This window comes from Equus quagga, chromosome 7 (genome assembly GCF_021613505.1).
Source record: "Equus quagga isolate Etosha38 chromosome 7, UCLA_HA_Equagga_1.0, whole genome shotgun sequence".
NCBI classification, from domain to species: domain Eukaryota; kingdom Metazoa; phylum Chordata; class Mammalia; order Perissodactyla; family Equidae; genus Equus; species Equus quagga.
This window is the reverse complement of record NC_060273.1, coordinates 39452307-39471541: the sequence shown is the minus strand read 5'-3', so window position 1 is coordinate 39471541 and position 19235 is coordinate 39452307. Positions and strand designations below refer to the sequence as shown.

General features: G+C 48.2%; 1 protein-coding gene across 1 annotated transcript; it reads left to right on the top strand.

The window, feature by feature from the left end:
• The first annotated feature begins 6460 nt into the window (after nt 1-6460).
• Nucleotides 6461-17384, top strand: RHBDD2 (rhomboid domain containing 2). The gene is made up of 4 exons (XM_046668105.1): nt 6461-6723; nt 8772-9179; nt 13938-14088; nt 16410-17384. Exons 1-4 carry the CDS (start codon nt 6537-6539, stop codon nt 16765-16767), a joined length of 1104 nt encoding a protein of 367 aa, XP_046524061.1. The 5' UTR covers nt 6461-6536; the 3' UTR covers nt 16768-17384.
• Nucleotides 17385-19235: the final 1851 nt, after the last annotated feature.

The window sequence follows — 19235 nt, the reverse complement described above, 5'->3', positions numbered from 1 at the left end:
AGAATTTATTAGTCATTCTCACACTGTTGGACATCTGGGTTTTGTCCAGTCATTTAATTTACTATTGCAATCAACACTGCAATGAAGAGTTTTTTGCATAAGACATTTTCCATTTATGCAAGTATTTCTGTAGGTTAAAATCGTGGCCAAGTGGTTAAGTTTGAGCGCTCTGCTTCGGCAGCCCAGGGTTTCGCCAGTTCAGATCTTGAGATTGGACCTAGCACTGCTCATCAAGCCATGCTGAGGCAGCATCCCACACGCCACAACTAGAAGGACCCATAACTAAAATATACAACTATGTACTGGGGGGCTTTAGGGAGAAGAAGAAGAAGAAGAAAAAAGAAGATTGCCAACAGATGTCAGCTCAGGTGCCAATCTTTAAAAAAAAAAGAAAGAAAACAGAAAAATAAGATCTTTTAAAAAATATCCTAAAAGTGGAATTGCTACATCAAAGATATGTGCATTAGTCATTTTGAAAGGTATTGCCAAATTTCCTGCTACAGAAACTGTACCAATTTTGAATCCCTTCTGCAATGTAACCAGCGCTCATCCCTCCCTCCCCAGCTTCTAAATGGGGCGTGACGCTTCGAGCTTAACCCCTCCAAGCTTCCCGGTGTCTTGGAATCATATCCACATTCCTCACAGCAGCCTGCGAGGACTTGCGCTATATCGCTCCCGCCTGCCTCACTTTCCACGCCCGAGTGAAGCAAAGCGTTTGGAGGGATCCAAGAGGATCATTGTAGACACCGGGATTCCGGCCTGACCAGGTGGGGGAACTGGCATCCTATCCCGGGGGGCATGTGTGCTTAGGCAGTGGGCCTTGCTGCTGGGCGCCCCATCCTGTGAGTGTGGGAAAAGAGAACTGGGGAGAGATGGCATGGCAAACGAATGCCACGGAAGGCTGCAGTTACATTACCTCGCGGGGGGGCGCGTACCATCCAGGATTTTGGACCTAAGGAGGCTACTCAGCTGATTAAAGCCATCCGCCTGGATGTGAGCCGCTTCTCAGGACAGCCAGCAAGGGGCAGTATTCTGCTTCGGGATGGGGTCTTTTCTCCATCAGACTAGAGGGACCCCGCGCCGAGCTGTCCACCAGGGGGCAGTAAGGACATGGCTTGGAGGCTGAGAGCGGCTAAAAGAAGCTGCCATCCTCAGGGGACCGAGGAGGGAAGAGAGGAAAGTGCGGGCCAATAAGGAGCCGCGCGACTCAGTGGACTCCGGCCCGAAAGGCTGAGTGGGACCACTCGGGGGGGCCGAAGGACCTGATGTCCTGTTCCCCCGCAACGCCCGTGGGGATGGGCGAGGTTCAGTCCCCACCCTACCCCCGCCCTCCGGAGTCCTGCAGACGTGCCCTGGGGGCGGCGGGTCAGGGAAGTGGTTGGCACTGGTCCGAGAGCTGTCTCAGCTGTGCAAAGTGCGACATCTGTGACTTGTTTATCACCTCCTCAAACCCTCCACTCACCACAGCCTCTTCTTCCCCACACAGAGAGAGACACCAGCTGTGTAAAGGAGCGACTGACAAGTACTTCTGAGCACCGGCTGTGTGCTGGGCTCTATTCTGCGGGTAGGGGACACAGCAGGTCTCTGCCCTCAGAGTACCTATGGTCTAGTAAGACTGACAAGCAGACAAGTAAAGACACAAATAGGAGAGAGAATTCGAGACTGTGACAAGTGCACTGAAAGAAGTAACAGGGCGAGGTGGTGTGGGAAGGCCCTTCTGAGGAAGCAGCATGTGAGCCAGAGACCTGCTGGCTGAGAAGAAGGCCACCACAGTAAGAGCCAGGAGAAGAATGTTTCAGCAGAGGGAAGAGCACGTACAAAGGCCCTGAGGTGAGAAGAACCTTAGCCTGTTTGAAAAACAGAAAGGAGACCAGTGTAGTGAGTAAGGGTATGTATTCGTTTCCTATTGCTGCTGTAACAAATTTCTGCAAACTTAGTGGCTTAAAACAGCACAAATTTACCACCTCACATCCATTAGGATGGCTACTATCAAAAAAAAAAAAAATAGGAAACAAGTATGGATGAGGATGTGGCAAAACTGGAAGGCTTGCACATTGTGGGTAGGAATGTAAAATAGTACAGCTGCTGTGGAAAACAGTATGGCAGTTCCTCAAAAAATTAAAAATAGAACTACCATATGATTCCGCTATTCCGCTTCTGTATATATACCCAACAAAGTTCACAGCAGGATCTCAAAGGGATATTTGTACATCCATGTTCTTAGCGGCATCATTTACAGCAGCCAAAAGGTGGAAGCAACCCAAGTGGCCCTCCACGGATGAATGGATAAAGGCAATGTGGTTTATCCATACAATGGATTATTAAGCAGCCTTAAAAAGGAAGGCAATTCTGACACATGCTACAACACAGATGAACCTTAAAGACATTGTTAAGTAAAATAAATCAATCACAAAAAGACAATGATGTATGATGCCACTTATATAACGCCTCTAGGCTAGTCAAATTCATAGAAACAGAAAACAGAATGGTGATTGCCAGGGGCTGAGGGAGTGGGGAATGGGGAAGTTTTGTTTAACGGGTACAGAGTTTCAGTTTTACAAGATGAAAAGAGTTCCAGAGATGGACGGTGGTGATGGTGGCACAACCTTATGAATGTTCTTAATGCCACTGAACTGTACACTTAAAAATGGTTAAGATGGTAGATGTTATGCGTATTTTCCAAAAATAAAAAAATTGGGGGAATCCCCCCTCACAAATTCATAATATTACAGTTCTGGAGGTTAGAAGTCCAAAATGCGCGCTGGCCCCGTGGCCAAGTGGTTAAGCTCACGCGCTCCGCTTGGGCGGCCCAGGGTTTTGCTGGTTCGGATCCTGGGTGTGGACATGGCACCGCTCGTCAGGCCACGCTAAGGCAGTGTCCCACATGCCACAACTAGAAGGACCCACAACTAAAAAAAATGTACAACTACATACTGGGGTGGGGGGATTGAAGGGGAAACAAAAGAAGATTGGCAACAGATGTTAGCTCAGGTACCAATCTTTAAAAAAAGAAGAAGAAGTCCAAAATGAATTTTACAGGGCTAAAATCAAGGTGTTCACAGAGCTCTAGTCCTTCTAGACGGTCTAGGGAAGAATCTGTTTCCTTGTCTTTTCCAGCATCTAGAGGCTGTCTCATTCCTTGGCTGGTGGCCCTTGCCTCCATCTTCAAAGCACAGAGCTCCAACCTCTGCTTCTGTCATCACATCATCTTCCCTCCCTCTCACCCTCCTGGCTCCTTAAAAGGACTCTCATGATTCCATTGTACCCACTCAGATAATCCAGGATAATCTCCCCATCTCAAGACCCTTAACAATCACACCTGCGAACTCCCTTTTGCTACATAAGGTAACATATACGTAGGTTCCAGGCATTAGGACATGGACATCTTTGGGGGCCACTATTCCATCTCCCACAGGGAGTGTAGGGTGATGAGATGAGGAAGATTAGCATGGAACAGAACACGCGGGATGGACCCAGGCTCATAAATTGTAACAAGAGCAGCAACACCTTCTGAGTTACTTAAAAACAAAACAAAACAACAACAACAACAAAACCCTACCTTCTGGGCAAAGAATGGATTGGAGGTAGAGCTTGTCAACTGAAATAAAGAGTCTGGGTGATATTAGCGAAGGAGTTTATTCAATAATCAGCCTCAGAAATTTAACCCTGGGAAAGAAGTTCAACAGAGTGCTCCGATGGAACTGCTGCGAGGGATATGAGTTCAAGTGCAGCTAACATCTCTTTCACAAACGGTGCATGTGCAGGGAAAAGGAAAAAGAACTTACAACTAGATATCCTACATGTCCAAAAAGGGATAGGGCATATCTGGGTTTTCCTCTAGATTATACATTGAAGGTAACATAAACAAGAATTCCTTGGTTCTACATCAAACAAGTTCAGAGATGCTGAGGTTATCTATGAGTGGAGGGAGGCAAGGACCAGGGTCATTATTTATTCCCTCAATCTCCAAGAAATGCAGCTGTGGATGCAGGAGCTGGGTACTCTTTATCTCTTCCTGTTGCGGATGTCTCCAGCTGACGTCTTCCGAATGAGGCATGGTGTTGCAGGGTCATTCAGACACAGGCTGAAGATGGCCTGCACAGCTGCTGCACAGGACAGCGTGGATTTTATTGTACTGACTTCAAGCCTATGCAGTTTGCTTGCTAGATTCGGCTGTTGGACCAGGGAGAGGGGTCTCAAAAATCTGTCCAGAGGATGACAGTATTTGCTCATGGATTTGATCTCGAAATGTCCATACCATTGTGTGTGCACTCCCTGGGAAGTTACCTGTCCCCCAGATTCCAAGTCTGGCACGTGGAGAATCAGACACTCCCCAAGTAGGAAGAGGACGCCTGGTAAAACTGTAGAGTGGTGTCTCCGGGTAACATATTTGAGGCTGGAAATCTCTTTGTGGATCAAGGGTGAAGCAAATAGGACAAAGGTGATTCATAGTCCAGCGGTGCCATAACCCCATGCCCGCCTGCTGAAGAAGACTCTGCTTTGCTCATTCCAGTTCTCTATCCCCTGAGCTTAAGAGAGGGTTTTAGGGTTTTTTGGAGGCATAATTGGAAAAAATGAGGAAAGGGAAGCAGAATCAAAGACGGGAGACCATTAGGTGCTCTCTGCATTAGAGTACACGGTCCTTGGCTGCAGGCTCTGTAAAGTCACCACAGTGCTCACTCTGCAGGGAGAGCAAATTCAATTATCCACGACCCTCTGGTAAATAGAAAATGTATCAACACTCCATATGCATTTGTGTTTGTTTATGGAGCCTTAGAATTAAGGATCCAAAGAGACTTTAAAAGGCATCTACTTCCACCTCCAACCTATGCTCAAATATCTCTTCAATATTCTCATCAAGTCACCAGATAGCCTCTGCTTGCACACTTCTAGTATCAGGGAGATCACCACCCATCAAGGTTCCGTGGATGAACAACCCAAACTGTCAGAAAGTTCTTTCTTAAGTCAAGTGTGTCTTCCTGTCATTTCCGTCTTTTTGCCTCAGCTCTCCCCTTGGGGGTCACACAGAGTAGACCTACTGGCTCTCCTCAAGAAAAGCCCTTCAGACAGGTACAGCCAGGGGCCAGGACCCCGGAAGCTTCTTCAGGGAAGTCTCTGTGGTACCTTTAATTGTTTCTCATCAGACATGATTTGAAGTCCCCTCTCCCCGTCCCAATCCTGGTCACTTTTTGTTGGACAAGCTCCAATTTTCTAGATCCTTTTTCAAAGAGTGTATCTGCAAGTAGACCCAGAACTCCTGGCATGGCCTGACTGGCACAGGGGAGATGAGACCAACACCCCGTTCCTCTCTCCAAGGCCCAGACTTCGGTTCCAGCAGCCCAAGTTCCCATTTGCTATTTTTGGCAGCGCCATCTCATTCCTGATTCATTCCTTGCTTCCTGTTGAGTAAAACCCTAATTAATTTTCGTGTCCACTGCTGCATCATAAGCCACATTAGTTTAAATGTGCGCAGTATTCATTTAAATATGTCCCATTGCTTTATATTCAGATCTGAAAAATTATGTGGTTATATTTCAGCACTAAACAGAAGAGTTCAAAAGAATCTCAGGTTCTCTTCCAGAGGTTCACGGGGACACAGGCACTGGCAGAACTACAGAGAGGAGGTCCGAGAACAATCTGAATGTCCAGCACAGAGAGTGAAGCATTTTTCGTTTGTCAGTAGTCTGTGCGGCCTCAAGTCAAATTTACATACAGGGAGTAGTAGGCACTATATTAGAGGGAAATAGTGAAAGGGGCAGAAAATTGGGACCTAGCAAAACCCGATTCGAATCCTAGTCCTACCACTTCCCACTGGTGGCCTTGGGCAAGTTTCCCCACCTTCTGGAGCATCTATAATAGGGGAAACAATATTCCAATTGTCTGCCTTAAACAGCTGTCCTCTCGCAAGGCACTTTTCAAATTCGAAATGCGGAAATAGACCTTGATTATTAAGGTGAATACACATTTCTAACACTTTGCTGCCTTCAATAGAGTCCCTCCCTCGTCTCCCGCCCCTTCCTCTCCGATCCAGCCACCGAAGGCTGCCCCGGCTGGACCCAGCCAAATCCAGGTCACAGCAGCGAGGGGGTGGACCAGAGTTCTAATTCTGTCTTTGCCATTTAACTGAATTACCCAGGGACCTCCCCAGACCTCAGTTTCCTCATCGGTATAATGTGGATCAACACAGATAGTGGAGGTGTGTGTGTGTGAACGGGCTCCGTAAACCGCAAGGCACAATCAGCATTAGGCATCTACAGCGGAGACGATGAAATCCAAGCCCTACTCGCTAGAGCGGCACCCACCCGGGGCGCCGAGGGACCCAAGGACTAGCTGCCAGGAGCCGCGGGGCCGATCCTTCACCGCCTACGCGCGGGGGAGGGCGATCCGCATTGGGCAGCTCGCCGCGGGGCGGGGCCTCGGGGAGGCGGGGCTTCCGGCCGCCGCCTCCGCTGTTGCCAGGGGAGACAGCCGCAGGGAGGCGGAAGGAGCTGAGGACCGGCGGGTGGCGAGCGGGCGCGGGAGCCGGCGCCAGAGCGATGGCGGCCATGGCGGTGTCGGAGCCCGGGCTTCGCAGCTGGTCCCTGTGCCCCGAGGTGCCGTCCGCCACCTTCTTCACCGCGCTGCTCTCGCTGCTGGTGTCCGGGCCCCGCCTGTTCCTGCTGCAGCCGCCCCTGGCGCCCTCGGGCCTCTCGCTGCGGTCCGAGGCCCTGCGCAACTGGCAAGGTGAGCAGGGGCGGGGCCGGGGTGCCAGCCCTCTCCCCCCGACCTCGCCGGGCCCCGGGCTCCGGACCCCCAGTACCCGCGCCATCAGGCCTCGCCCCCAACCTCTCCGTCCATCGTTCTCCTCATCCGGAGGACCAGCCCCATAGTCCACGTCTTTGTCTCTCCAGAGCCCCGTCGTCGTCGTCACCGTAATCCTTCCCCACCCGAATTTGTTCCCTTCCCTGTCTCCACACAAGGCCCCCACATCCATTCGCTAGCGAACTGGTTTCGTTCACCCATGCTCACTCTCCAAGGAGAAGGATTTTTGTTCTCCCCCTCCCTTGTCACAAACACACCCACGTCTGCTTTAGGGCCTAACCCCCACTGGAAAAAATTTCTCGCGCCTTCGTGAAGACGCTTAAGCTTTATCTGTAGTTCCCCCTCTAAGCATCTTAGGGTTTAGAATTTCTTCTGCTTCCTCCGTTGGTATCTTAATCCTGACTCCGATTCCCAGCTCATGGGAGGAGGGGGTATCTTGTGCCTTTGGGAGAGGTGCTTGTTTTCTCAGGGAGAGAAATTTTACAGACCGATTAAGTATAAATATCCGCTCATAAAAGACATTCCTAGTCTCTGTTTCTTCCCTATTTTCTGGGGAAGAAAATGGGAAATGTGTATAGCTCTTGCTGTTTTGCAAAGCACACTCACCTGCTTTAATCTCATTCAGTTCTCACGATGATCCCATGACGTAGGCTTTGTTATTGCCCATTATTTAGATGAAAGTGAGGCTTAATGCGAAGAGTCTCAGAGCTGTTCAGTCATACAATTGGACGGGAACCCAGATTTTTCTTTTTATTGTGTGATGTTTTGGAACTGGAGCCTTGGGGTATGTAATCCTCGAATCATGTAGAGTTGCTGCTAGAATCTTCACATTTATACTTGGAATTTTGGTTTTGGAAGTACTCAACAAGTGGTCGAGTACTCTCAGACAATGAAGGCTTATAGAGATGGCCTGACTGAGTATATGCTTCACAGCCTGCCTCCCTGCTCAAATCTAAAACTCCCCCCACCCCCGTACACACAGCACATCTGTCCTCATAGACAGATGCAAATGCCAGCCTAAACTGAGCTCTCTTTTTTTTTTTTCTTACTTCACAGCTTCTCTGAGTGTGGGGTTCATGGGCATGTGAGTATCGGACTCATAAGAGACCTTTGAAGGCCTCAAGTGTAGTCCTCTTACTTTACAAGGAGGAGACTGAAGCCAACAGGGCCGGTGGCTTGCTTGAGCTCAGCCAGCTTGGACGTAAGAGGGCCAGGAATCCCCTCCAAGCCTTGAGGCTCTCAGGTCCAGTGTAACTGCTGCTTCACTGGTCCATCTCCTTCAGTTTAGTGTTTTGACCTGCAGGGATGTAAAAGTACGTAAGAGATGACTGCTTCTCGAAAAATAGAAATGAGAGTGTTTGCTGTCTTACTCCACGGAAACATTGCTCTACCTGTAAGAGTGGATGAGCACTTTCAAGGAAGACTTCTGAGTTCTATATCGATATTATTAGTGATAGTTTTGTAATATTTATAGGCGCAAAATAATTCATGGTCCCTTTTTTCTTCCTCTGAACAGCCACTATGGAAGGAGAGGTCAGGATTACAGCCGAGGAGACTGGCACAAAGAGTGTTAAGTGACACCCACTCAGTCCACCCTGAAGCTGTTACAATTAATTAACCCTCAAACTGTCTGGTGAGATAGGTCAGTATTAAAACCAAAAAAAGGGTTGTAAAGCACATTGTAAATTCAAAGACCATCCCATGCTAAAAAGTGTTATTTTTTTCCCATATGGAAGCCAGTCACTGATAAGACTTGCTCCAGGTCCGGGAAAGACCAAGAGTTAGATATTCACACCTCTACTTTGAGTCCTGGGTCCTTCATTGTTGCCTCCCACTGCTTGTCATGGCTCCTGACTGATTTTCACTGGCACTGAGAGCCAACGACTGCCCCCTTCCTAGGTGGGTTGTAACCTGGCTTTCCCTCCTTGGAGCAGCCCACCATCAGGCCTCTAACGCAGCTCCCTCTACAGTTTACAGGCTGGTGACCTACATCTTTGTCTATGAGAATCCAGTCTCCCTGCTCTGTGGTGCTATCATCATCTGGCGCTTTGCTGGCAATTTTGAGAGAACCGTGGGCACTGTCCGCCACTGCTTCTTCACCGTGATCTTCGCCATCTTCTCCGCTATCATCTTCCTGTCGTTTGAAGCTGTGTCATCACTGTCAAAGCTGGGGGAGGTGGAGGATGCCAGAGGTTTCACTCCAGTGGCTTTTGCCATGCTGGGAGTCAACTCTGTCCGCTCTCGGGTGAGGAGGGCCCTGGTGTTTGGCATGGTCGTGCCCTCAATGCTGGTGCCGTGGCTCCTGCTGTGTGCCTCCTGGCTCATTCCCCAGACCTCTTTCCTCAGTAATGTCTGTGGACTTGGAATTGGGCTAACGTGTATCCTTTCTAGAAGGGAATTGTAGAAGGATAACGTGCCAAAGGGTAAACCAAGTTGGAGGGTCTCAGGAGTGAAGTAGACAGAGCTGTGGGCTCAGATGTAGGTTATCTGGGTTCTAGCTTCCGCTTTGAAAACCACGTGGCCTTGGGCTGGTCATTTCCCTTCTCTAGGCCAGAATTTCCTCATATGGAAAGTGTCAACAGAGCTATTTCCTCATGTCAGCTTAGCACTGTCAGTTAGTGAAATATTCTGATTTGGTTTTTTTCCTTGCAGACTGAGTTGTAAACCTGCATTTGACTAATTATGATAAGAATTTTCCTTGGAAGAATGTGAAGTACCCATGAACTGGAGATGTTCCATGAAAGGAATAGGAAACATGTTTGTTTATTCGTTTTTGTTTGATTTAGTCATTTTCTCAGAAAAAAAAATTTTTTAAGATAGGCTCTTACCATATGGGTGGTTAAAAGCTTAGGCTAAGCCTTACATCCCTTGTATAAATATTCTGGCAATGAGGGGGTGGGAATTCTAAAATACAATGTGGGTTACTTTTTAAACGTCAGAATTGATAATGTCGGGGGTTGGACAAGGTACGTTCCTAAAATCTCTTTCAATTTGTGATTCTGTAAGCTATTAGAGTAGGGAGTGTGTAAATACACATTAATAACATTGCTCTTCTTTATCTTATTTTTCAATTTTGATTTCATTTATTTTAAACCTTTTTTTCTACTATGAAAATTTAAAACTATAATATAAACTCGTCTGTAAGTACTACTTTAGTTGCATCCCACAAATTTTATAAGTTGTGTTTTCATTATCACTCAGTTAAAAGTATTTTCTAGTTTTCCTTGGGATTTCTTCTTTGATACAAGGATTATTTATAAATGAGTTGCTTAATTTGTAAGTGTGTGGTGACTTACCAGATTTCTTTTTGTCATTGATTTCTAATTTCAATTCAAGTGTCAAAGAACATTCTTTGTAAGACTGCAGTCTTTTTACGTTGTTTCTGGCGCAGTATTGGTATATCTTGGTGAATGTTCTGTGTGTAGTTGGAGAGAATGTGCCTTCTGCAGCTCATAGGTATAATGTTTAACATATGTCAGTTAGGTCAAGGTGTTGATGTATTCAAGCCTTATAACTTGCTCTATCAATTACTGAGAGGACTGTCAAGATCTCCAGCTAAAATTGTGCATTTGTCTATTTTTTCCTTTCGGTTCTTCTCAGTGTTTACTTCAGGTGTTTGGAACCTCTGTTATTGGATGCATACACATTTAGGATTGTTATGTCATCTTAATGAATTCACCCTTTATCGTTATGAAATTGCCCCTTTTACTCTGATAATAGTCTTTGCCCTAAAGTCTTCATTGTCTGATATTAATATAGTTACTCCAGCTTTCTTAAAATTAGGATTTACATGGTATATATTTTTCCATTCTTGTGTTTTTAACATGTTTGTGTCTTTATATTTAAAGCATATTGCTGGTAGGTGGCATATAGTTGGTCCTTCAATCTGGCAATCTCTGCCTTGTAAATGGCATGTTTAGCCCATTTACATTTAGTGTAATTATTGATATGGTTGAAGTTAAGTCTCCCAGCTTGGTGTTTGTTTTTAATTTGTCCCACATGTTCTTTGTTCCTTTTTATCTCCTTTCCTGCCTTCAGTTTGCATGTTTTTTTAGTATTTCATTTTATCTTCTCTGTTTGCTTATTAACTGTTCCTCTTTGTTTTATTTTGTAGTGGTTGCTGTAGAGTTTATAATATGCATTTTTAGTTTATCACAGACAACTTTCAGATAATATAACACTTTGTGTATAATGTAAGAATCTCATAGCATTGTTTTTCCATTTTTCTTCTTTCCATCCTTTGTGTTATTGTTGTCATACATTGTATTTTCACATATATTTTAAGCCTCACAATACGTTGCTATTACTTTTGTCTTAAACAGTCAATTATATGTTTTTTAATTAAAAAGCAACATTTACCCACATATTTACCATTTCTAGTTCTACTCTTTCTTTTGTGTAGATCCAAGTTTCCATCTGGTATCATTTTCCTAAAGCCTGAAGAACTTTCTTTAGCATTTCTTGTACGGTGGGTATGCTGGTGTCAACTTCTCTCAGTTTTTGGTTCCCTGAAAATGCCTTTATTTCACTAAATAGAGAATTCTAGCCTTCTGTGATCTCCTTTCACTTTTAAAGATGTCATTGCATTACTTCTACTTTATGTTGTTTCTAATGAGAAATCACTAGTCGTTTTTATTGTTTCCCATTATTTATTGTTTTTCTCTGGCTCCTTTCACAATTTTTTCTTTATCATTGGTTTTCAGCTATTTAATTGTCATGTGCCTTAGGGTGGTTTTCTTTGTGTTTACCTTGCTTGGAGTTCATTGATCTTGAATCTGTAAGTTTAGTTTTTATCGAATCTGAAAAAAACAATTGTCATTATTTCTTTGAGTATTTTTTCTATTCTCTTTTTCTCTTCTTCTTTTAGGATGCTAGTTACACATATGTTAGACTACTCGATATTCTTCAGTGGGTCACTGAGGCTCTCTTTATGTTTTATTTTTTAGCTTCTTTCTCCTCTGCATTTCAGTTTGTATAATTTCTATCACACTGCCTTCAAGTTCAATGATCTTTCCTTCTGCAGTGTCTACTCTGCTGTTAAACCCATCCAGTTTTTTATTTCTCATGTATGTTTTAGCTCAAGAGGTTCCATTTGGTTCTTTTTTATAGTTTTCATTTCCGTATTGAGAGTCTTTATCTGTTCCTTCATGATGTTTGTGTTTTCCTTTAAACACGTATACTTACACCTTTATAATAGCTGTTTTAAATTACTTCTCTATTGATGCCATCATCTCTCTCATTTCTGGATCCGTTTCTTTTGACCGTTTTCTTCCTGATTATAGACCACATTTTCTTGTTTTGTCACTTGTCTTGTAATTTTTTATTTGATGCTAGACGTTGTGAATTCTATGTTATTGAGGGCTGAGTTTTTTTGTTTTCGTTTAAAGAGTGTTTTGGGTGTGTGTGTGTGATACGCAGTTAATGTACTTGTTAAGGCATTGCCTTTTTGGAGGTCTCTTCTGAATGCCCCGGGTGTTCAGTGAGGTCTCTTTACTCTGTCTGGTTAGAATGTGAGTGTGTCGCTCCCCTGAGTGAGCTCCAGTAGTTGTTAGGCTTACAGCTCCCTGATAGTTGTTATTTCCTAAGTAGCTATTCTTTGCTAGGCTTGAGGAGTCTCCCCCTACGTGTGTGCATGTTAGTATTCAGCCAAAGTCTCAGAACCCCTGTGCACATTTCTGGAGCTCCTTCTCTGAGCAGCTCACTCTTCTCCATTACTCTGACCTGTAAATCCCAGGCACTTTTGCCTCTCTGAATTCTGTCTCTCCAGCTCAGCAAAAAATGCTATACTCTGCTTTGATTCCCCTTCCTGTGCTGTAGTTAGGAAAGTGCCTCCAGGCAGAAACCCAGCTTGATCTTGAGGCTCAGTTCATTTGTTTCCCTTTTCTTAGGTATCACAGTCTGGCAGTGTTTGTTGTCCAATATTTATAAAATATTATAGTTAGTTATGGTGGGAGGACTAGTCTAGAATTATTACTTCTTCGGAATCAGAATCAGAACATATTCTTGAGCTCATTCTGAAGTCATCAGCCGTGACAACTTTTGACTTCCTTACAGCATTGGGTATCACCTGGAATCAACATTTGGAAATATACTGCCCTCCCTGAAAGAATTTAGAAATATGCAGGGGCATCTTTGGTTATCTCATGACTAATGAGATGCTACTGCCATTTAGTGGCTGGTGGCCAGGTGCTAAATGTCCCACAATGAGTGACACAGTCTAGACTAGCAAAGAATTGTCTTGCTAAAATGCCAGTAGCATTCCAGTTGGGAACACTGCTTCCAGGAACAGCTTTCTCTTGCGCTTCCCTACAGCCTTCTCTCCACCACCACTCCCCTTCCAGCTATTGCTATTCACAAGGTAGGTTCAGCGTACACACCACTTCCTTAGATAAAGAAAGCCTTCTCACTCTCCCTAAACTAGGTTAGGATCCCCAACGTGGTCTTCCATAGATAAGCTTTTGCTTATCCCCACTTATTCTACCCCAGTTACTGATTCCTTGTCTGGAACTTATTACTTATTCCTTAGTTTCTGGTATACGCTAGATGGTCTATAGATATTTGTTGGAAGGATGGATGGACGGATGCAGGCTGAATCTTTGACTTCTTAGGCGGTGGTGGGTTGACACAAGTCAGATGACCAGAGTGCCATCACGTCATGGGGGCTGGTGACAGTGTAAGACTAATGCTGCCAGAGCGGCCCTCATGAAGCTCATTTGGCCACATTGAGGCAAAGTGCCTTCTATTTGGGACAAAAAGTGCAAAATGTTGTCAGTCCTCCTGAGAAGGTATTAGGACAGCCTCCTGCCTCATCCCACTGCAAGGACCAAGGTGTGTGCTGCCTCATGACTGTGCTTGCAGGGATTAGAGCAGCTCAGGAGAGAGGCTGGGTTGGCATGGGGGAAGGTGAAGTGTTAGCACCTCTCTGCCCTTCCCTCTTGCTGGGTCATATTCCCTCTGAGGTACGGTGGATGGAAACTCAACTCTTGGTTTCCCCTGAGCTTGAAGCTTCAGTCCGAGTTTCTGTGGAAGGAGCGCCAGTGGCCCTGCAGAATAAATGGGGGACTTGTGTTCTTCTGTGGGGAGTATTCAGCCCTCCCTTTGGCTGCCTCCAGTTTCCCTTAACGTGCCGACCTCAGATGGCCTCACTTACTGCTATTCCATCGACCTCTCAGAGCGAGTGGCACTGAAGCTCGACCAGAAGTTCCCCTTTAGCCTGATGAGGAGGATTTCGGTGTTCAAGTACGTCTCGGGCTCTTCAGCGGAAAGAAGGGCAGCCCACAGCCGCAAGTAAGTTCCGGAACTCTTAAATCTTATTCTTAAAGCGCTTTTAGGGCCTGTAGAGGCTGTGACTGGTTCGGTGTCATCCGGGAAAAGAGTAGGGTTTGGGCAGCCCTGGGCCCGGAAAATCTATGTGCAGATGTCTTCTGAGCACTCTAGATTCTGCCCACCTGCATGTGGAGTAGGCACCGAGCAGGAATGGGAGAGGGAAGGCATCTGAAGCGCTTGTGCGTAATCCTGAGTGACTTGTGGCAGACTGGGAGCGAGTGGCCCTGTGCCGTGTCCTTCCTGGCCCTCAGCACTGACAGGCACTCCGTGCACATCAGATTGGGCTCCGGCCTGTGGCACTGGTAAGCAGCACAGACAGGCCACACGGCTGACCAAGTGCCTTGGGAAGTGGCACAGCTGGGCCTGAGAGAGCGGTTTGCTTGGCCACCCAGCAAGAGGAGGTGAGGTTTACTGTTTTCCAGTCCAGGCTCATTAACTCTCAATGGAAAGTGCTAGGCACGTGGCCAGAGCTCATGTAGCCTCACTCCTTCCTTTTAGAGAGGAGGCCCAACGAGGACAAGAGTCCTTCTCCAGGTAACAGAGAAGCAGGAGAGCCCAGTCTCGAACCAAGTCTCCTGCTTCCATGTCCTCCCCACTCCCTGTCCACTGTTCCACACTGCCGGCCTCTCATGTCCTTCCCTGGTTTTTGTCCATGCTGAGGCTCCACAGCGAAGGAGGTTTTCTTTTCTTCACCAGTCCGTCCCAGAGAAAGGACTCGCTGTGAAGTCAGGATGCTCTCGGCAGCCCTTTTGGCCTGCAGCCAGCGGTGGAGTCAGTGCTGCCCTCCGTGCTGGCCTGCATGCAGGGTTTTGATTGAATTGGATGTTGCTCCTTGTAGCCAATTTCAGCTGGTGGGTGCTCCCAGCCCTCACTGGCTCAGGCCCTTTGACCCTTTCTCAAGGCAGGGACGGGTACTGGGAAAATAGACATGCAGACTCACCCATTGTGCCTTGGGCCGGTCCTTCCTAGAGGCTAAATGTGTGGGAGGCGGTTTAGTTTAGAATTAGTGTAGTGTGGCCTTTTGGCTTTTCATTGTTCTCACAGAATCTAGAGAGGACGTAAGGGGTCCACGATACAAACTCCCACCCTGTGAAGGAAACCCCTCTAAAACAGCCGAGGGTGGTCACCTGGCCTTAATTCACCCCCGCTGGTGACGGGCCTCACTCTCCAGGGGGCCCCTGCTGAGAAAGTTCTTCCACACTGAGTGCAGTCGCTTCTGTGTAACTGTGACACGTGGTACTGTGTCTGATCCTGCTTCACCATAACATGCAGATGTAGGGGTAGGTGATGGCCCTCTCAGCTCCTTCCGTGTTCCTCACGTGCTGTGGTGTTCAAGCCCTCGTTATCCTGGCCCGCTCAAGGCACTTGGAACAGAACATGATGTTCCAGAAGGCCTGAGGATGGGACACAGGCAGTGTTACAACACATGTTTGTTTTGTTGATTGACAGGCTATCTGGACAGCTTCAATTCCCTGGAGGCTCTTGTCGAGCTTCTGGGTAAGCCCAAACCTCTATGTTTTTAAAAATCCCCGGAGCGCTGTTAGAGTGTCCTGTATATGTACTTACGCAGCAGATTTGTAAGGTCAGGTTTTAATTGAAAGCTGTACAGGGTCAGTCCAGTCAGCCAACAGAAACATCAGTGGTGTTCACTCATTCTCCATATTTGGAACTTTGCACAAAAGTTCGGAGGATAAACCCTTAGAATGTGTCTCCATTCATAGTTTTAGTCACATGTGTCTGTGGTGGGATCTTTAACCTCAGCACAGGCAGCCCCCCGACGTCTGTCATGTCGGCTCCTGCCAGCCAGGACTTGGAGCTGTGACTCTTCATTTCTGAATTCACAGGTAGAAAGTCTCACCGTGGTCACAGCCTGGGCCCAAGCCCTGTGTTATGCCACTAGGGCCCCTGCCCTCGCACCCACAGAGGTGGATCCATTCTCATTGGGTAGAATTGCTGAGCCAGCCACCAACACACTGACGCTGTGACCTGGTCCCCATTGCCCCCTCCAGGTTACAAACTGCTGTGTGTAGGTTCCACGTCAGGTGGTCTGCTGCTGGCCGGGGGGTGGGCCCTGCGCTCTCTGGGCATCTGTTTTCTGATCAGTTGAGATTAGCCTTTTTCCCCACTTGATCCTTACAGCTTGTTCCAGAAAATGCCCAAAGCGTGTTGTAACATAAAGCAGTACAGCGACCCCAAGCTTTTCTCATGTGGAACGACAGCTGGGGGTGCTGTGCCTTGGCATGACTAGCTGAATGACCGTTTTCTCTCCTGTTCCTTTCCAGGCTGAACCCTGTACCTGGCTCCTACCCCTCGCAGAGTGGCCACCCTCACCTGACCCCGAGCCACCCTGTCGCCCAGATGCAGCATGCCAGTGGCCAGAAACTAGCCTCCTGGCCAGCCTGTGCTCCTGGGCACATGCCCAGCCTGCCCCCATACCAGCCTGCCTCCGGCCTGTGTTACGTGCAGAACCACTTTGGCACAGTCCCTAACTCCTCTGGTGTCTACCCGGCTTCTGCGGGTGCCTCCCTGGGGGTCCAGCCCCCCGCCCCCCTCAACTGCCCTGGCACAGTGTATTCTGGGGCCCTGGCCGCTCCAGTGGCTGCAGGCTCCAAGGAGTGCTCGAGAGTCCTGATCCCCTGACATGGAGTTTCCAGGGGAGCTGTCTCACGTCTTGGCCTTCTGAAGAAGGTCCTCTCTGAGCTAAGATTTTCTTGACAGTTATTTATTGAACACCTCTGTATGCCAGGCTCTGTCTTGAGTATTTTGATATGTGTCCCTATTTCAGTCTCATTCATCCTCACGATGCCTTTGTGAAGTACCGTTTATTGCCCCAGTTTACAGATGCAGAAAGCGAGGCACTCTGATTACATAATGTCAGGTAGCCCTGTGGTGGCACAGCTGGAGTTCTTGGAGAGCTCTTCCCACCCGCTGTCCTGCCCCTCAGAGGACACCTGGGAGAAGAGGACTTTGGTTGTCAGTGGCTGCCAGTAGTTAATTCCAGCTCTGTACTTCCTTCCTGCCATTGTGCATAATGCTCTTGGTTATATAGTGTCCGTGTGTCTGTGTCTGCCCTTCAGGAGCTCTAGCTGGTGTGCTCAGCAGTCCCCAGGCCTGTGTAGTGTTTCTCCCCCGCAGTGACCTCCCCACCTGGACTTCTGCCCCAGAAGCGGTGAGACAGGCCCCTGTGAGCCGCAGCAGCATGCTGATGGGTCCTTAGTGTTGATGACCTTTGTATAAAGAAACAGCGTCGAACCTGCCCTCGGTGTGTGGTCTCTCTGTGGTCTGGCTGGGGAGTGAAGAGAGTGTGATTTGGGCAGTGGTGATGTGGAGAGTGTTGGCCAAGAGGAGAGGTGTGTCAGGGTTGAGTCCGGCAAATGGCCTCCGCCCAGTGGGGATCTGACGTGGGGAGTGAGGCGCACAGATGCTGAGCTGAAAGGGCAACAGGAAGCTGTGGCAGCCCTAACATGGGCAGCAGCAGGAAGCCACCACTGCCCCTAGGGAACAGGGCTGTTCCCAGAGCTCCAAGCTGGTCCCGCCACGAGAAGGGCTGCCTGGCAGGACATTATGCCAAGGAGTGGCACGGGTGCTGGCAGCAATGGCACCTGAGGCAAGGGTCAGGGAGAAGCTCTCTGGCTCCCTCTGCCTGTCATCTGATCTACCGCCAAGGTCTTCCACTGGCCAAACGAACCAGAAGCCCAGTGGCAAGTGAGCCCAGGAAATGGAGCTTGGGGAGGTTGGCCCCCCTGATGGAGGGCAGGACAAGGACAGGAATGTGACTGAGCCGACAGGCACCAGACCAGCCTGAGGAGAGCTCATGCCTTTTGATCAGCCATCAGCTGGAAGTCCTCACAGTGGGCTCACGTCGAGAGAGCATGCCAACTTGCAGGTGTTTTCACAGACATCCCAACACACGGCCTTCACTTGCTCCAGTAGCTGGATGGCCTACTCTGGGCTGGCTTTTTGATGGGTCTTGGGAATTAAAGGTGACTAAGACACACAATCTCCCCAGCCTGGGGAGGGTGGGGCAGTGACAGGCCCAGTGGGGTGGGGGATGAGGCTTAGAGAGTGACTCCTGAGCTGGATTGTGAAGCAGGATTTGCCAGCCACAGAGCTGGGGGCCCAATCTGCAGCTGAGATTCATCTTCAGTCACAGAACAAGTCTGGGAGGGCCTGGCCTGGGGTCTCTGACCACAGCCACACCTGGCACCTCTCCTATATTGTCACTTGGTGAGCATAGGCTGCTGTGTCTCCCTTAGACATTTTCCCTTCACTCCAGTCCCAGGCCTCTACCCAGAAACAGGTGAGAGGGCTATCCACTCCCAGTATGGCAGAGTCACGTCCCTTGTGTCTGGCCTCCCTGCGTGGGCTGTCTGGCCGGAGCTGCAGAGGCCATGGGCTGTGGGGATGGTCAGGCTGGTAGGCCGTCTGCCAGGTCCCTGAGTAGCAGAGCCATGAGGGGCCTCCGGGGGTTCAGTCCAGTCATCTCCTCCACCCCTCTTTCACTAACGGGGTACCAGGGAGGCAGGAGGGGTCTGGCAGGGCAGCCAGGAGCAGCTCCTGACTCGGGTATCTGCAGCAACTGCCTCTCTGACACTGGTGAGTCTTATTCTGGTGGTTCCTCTGGACTTTCCTTGGTCTGGCCGTAGCTGGCAGCCTGGAGCCAGGTCAGAGGGGGATGCTTCTCCCCACAAGAGGCGTGTTAGAGGACATGGAGGGGATCCCAAGCCCTCCCCCATTTGCCTGTCAATCATCCACTAGTGTGTCCCACTGAGTGTGTGCCAAGCCTCAGGCTGGGGCTAGGGACTGAGATGAAAGTATGCTTCAGGAGCACAGAGAACTCCAACACAGGGCTGGCGCTCAATAAATATTTGCTAATGAATGAATGAACAGGTGATGCCCGCCCTTGGGGAGCTCAGTCTAGGGGGAAAATGGAGAAATAAAGAATTGTAATTTAGCAATGCTTTTCAGGGGCTCAGAGTGTTGCCACCCAAGGGGCATTGTCTGCTCGCTGCAAGACATGCCAATAGGAGGCAAGGTGCTAGGAGAGAAAGGGTTTTTTATTACAGCTTGCTAGCAAGAGGGAAGATGGCCGACTTATGTCTGAAAGA

Bases quoted from the DNA above. Each gene is read 5' to 3' on its own strand.
- RHBDD2 (XM_046668105.1), top strand. From the start codon at position 6,537: ATGGCGGCCATGGCGGTGTCGGAGCCCGGGCTTCGCAGCTGGTCCCTG. The intron at 6,724-8,771 runs GTGAGCAGGGGC...CTCCCTCTACAG, and splicing joins GGCCCTGCGCAACTGGCAAG to TTTACAGGCTGGTGACCTAC. The intron at 14,089-16,409 runs GTAAGTTCCGGA...GTTCCTTTCCAG, and splicing joins AGGGCAGCCCACAGCCGCAA to GCTGAACCCTGTACCTGGCT.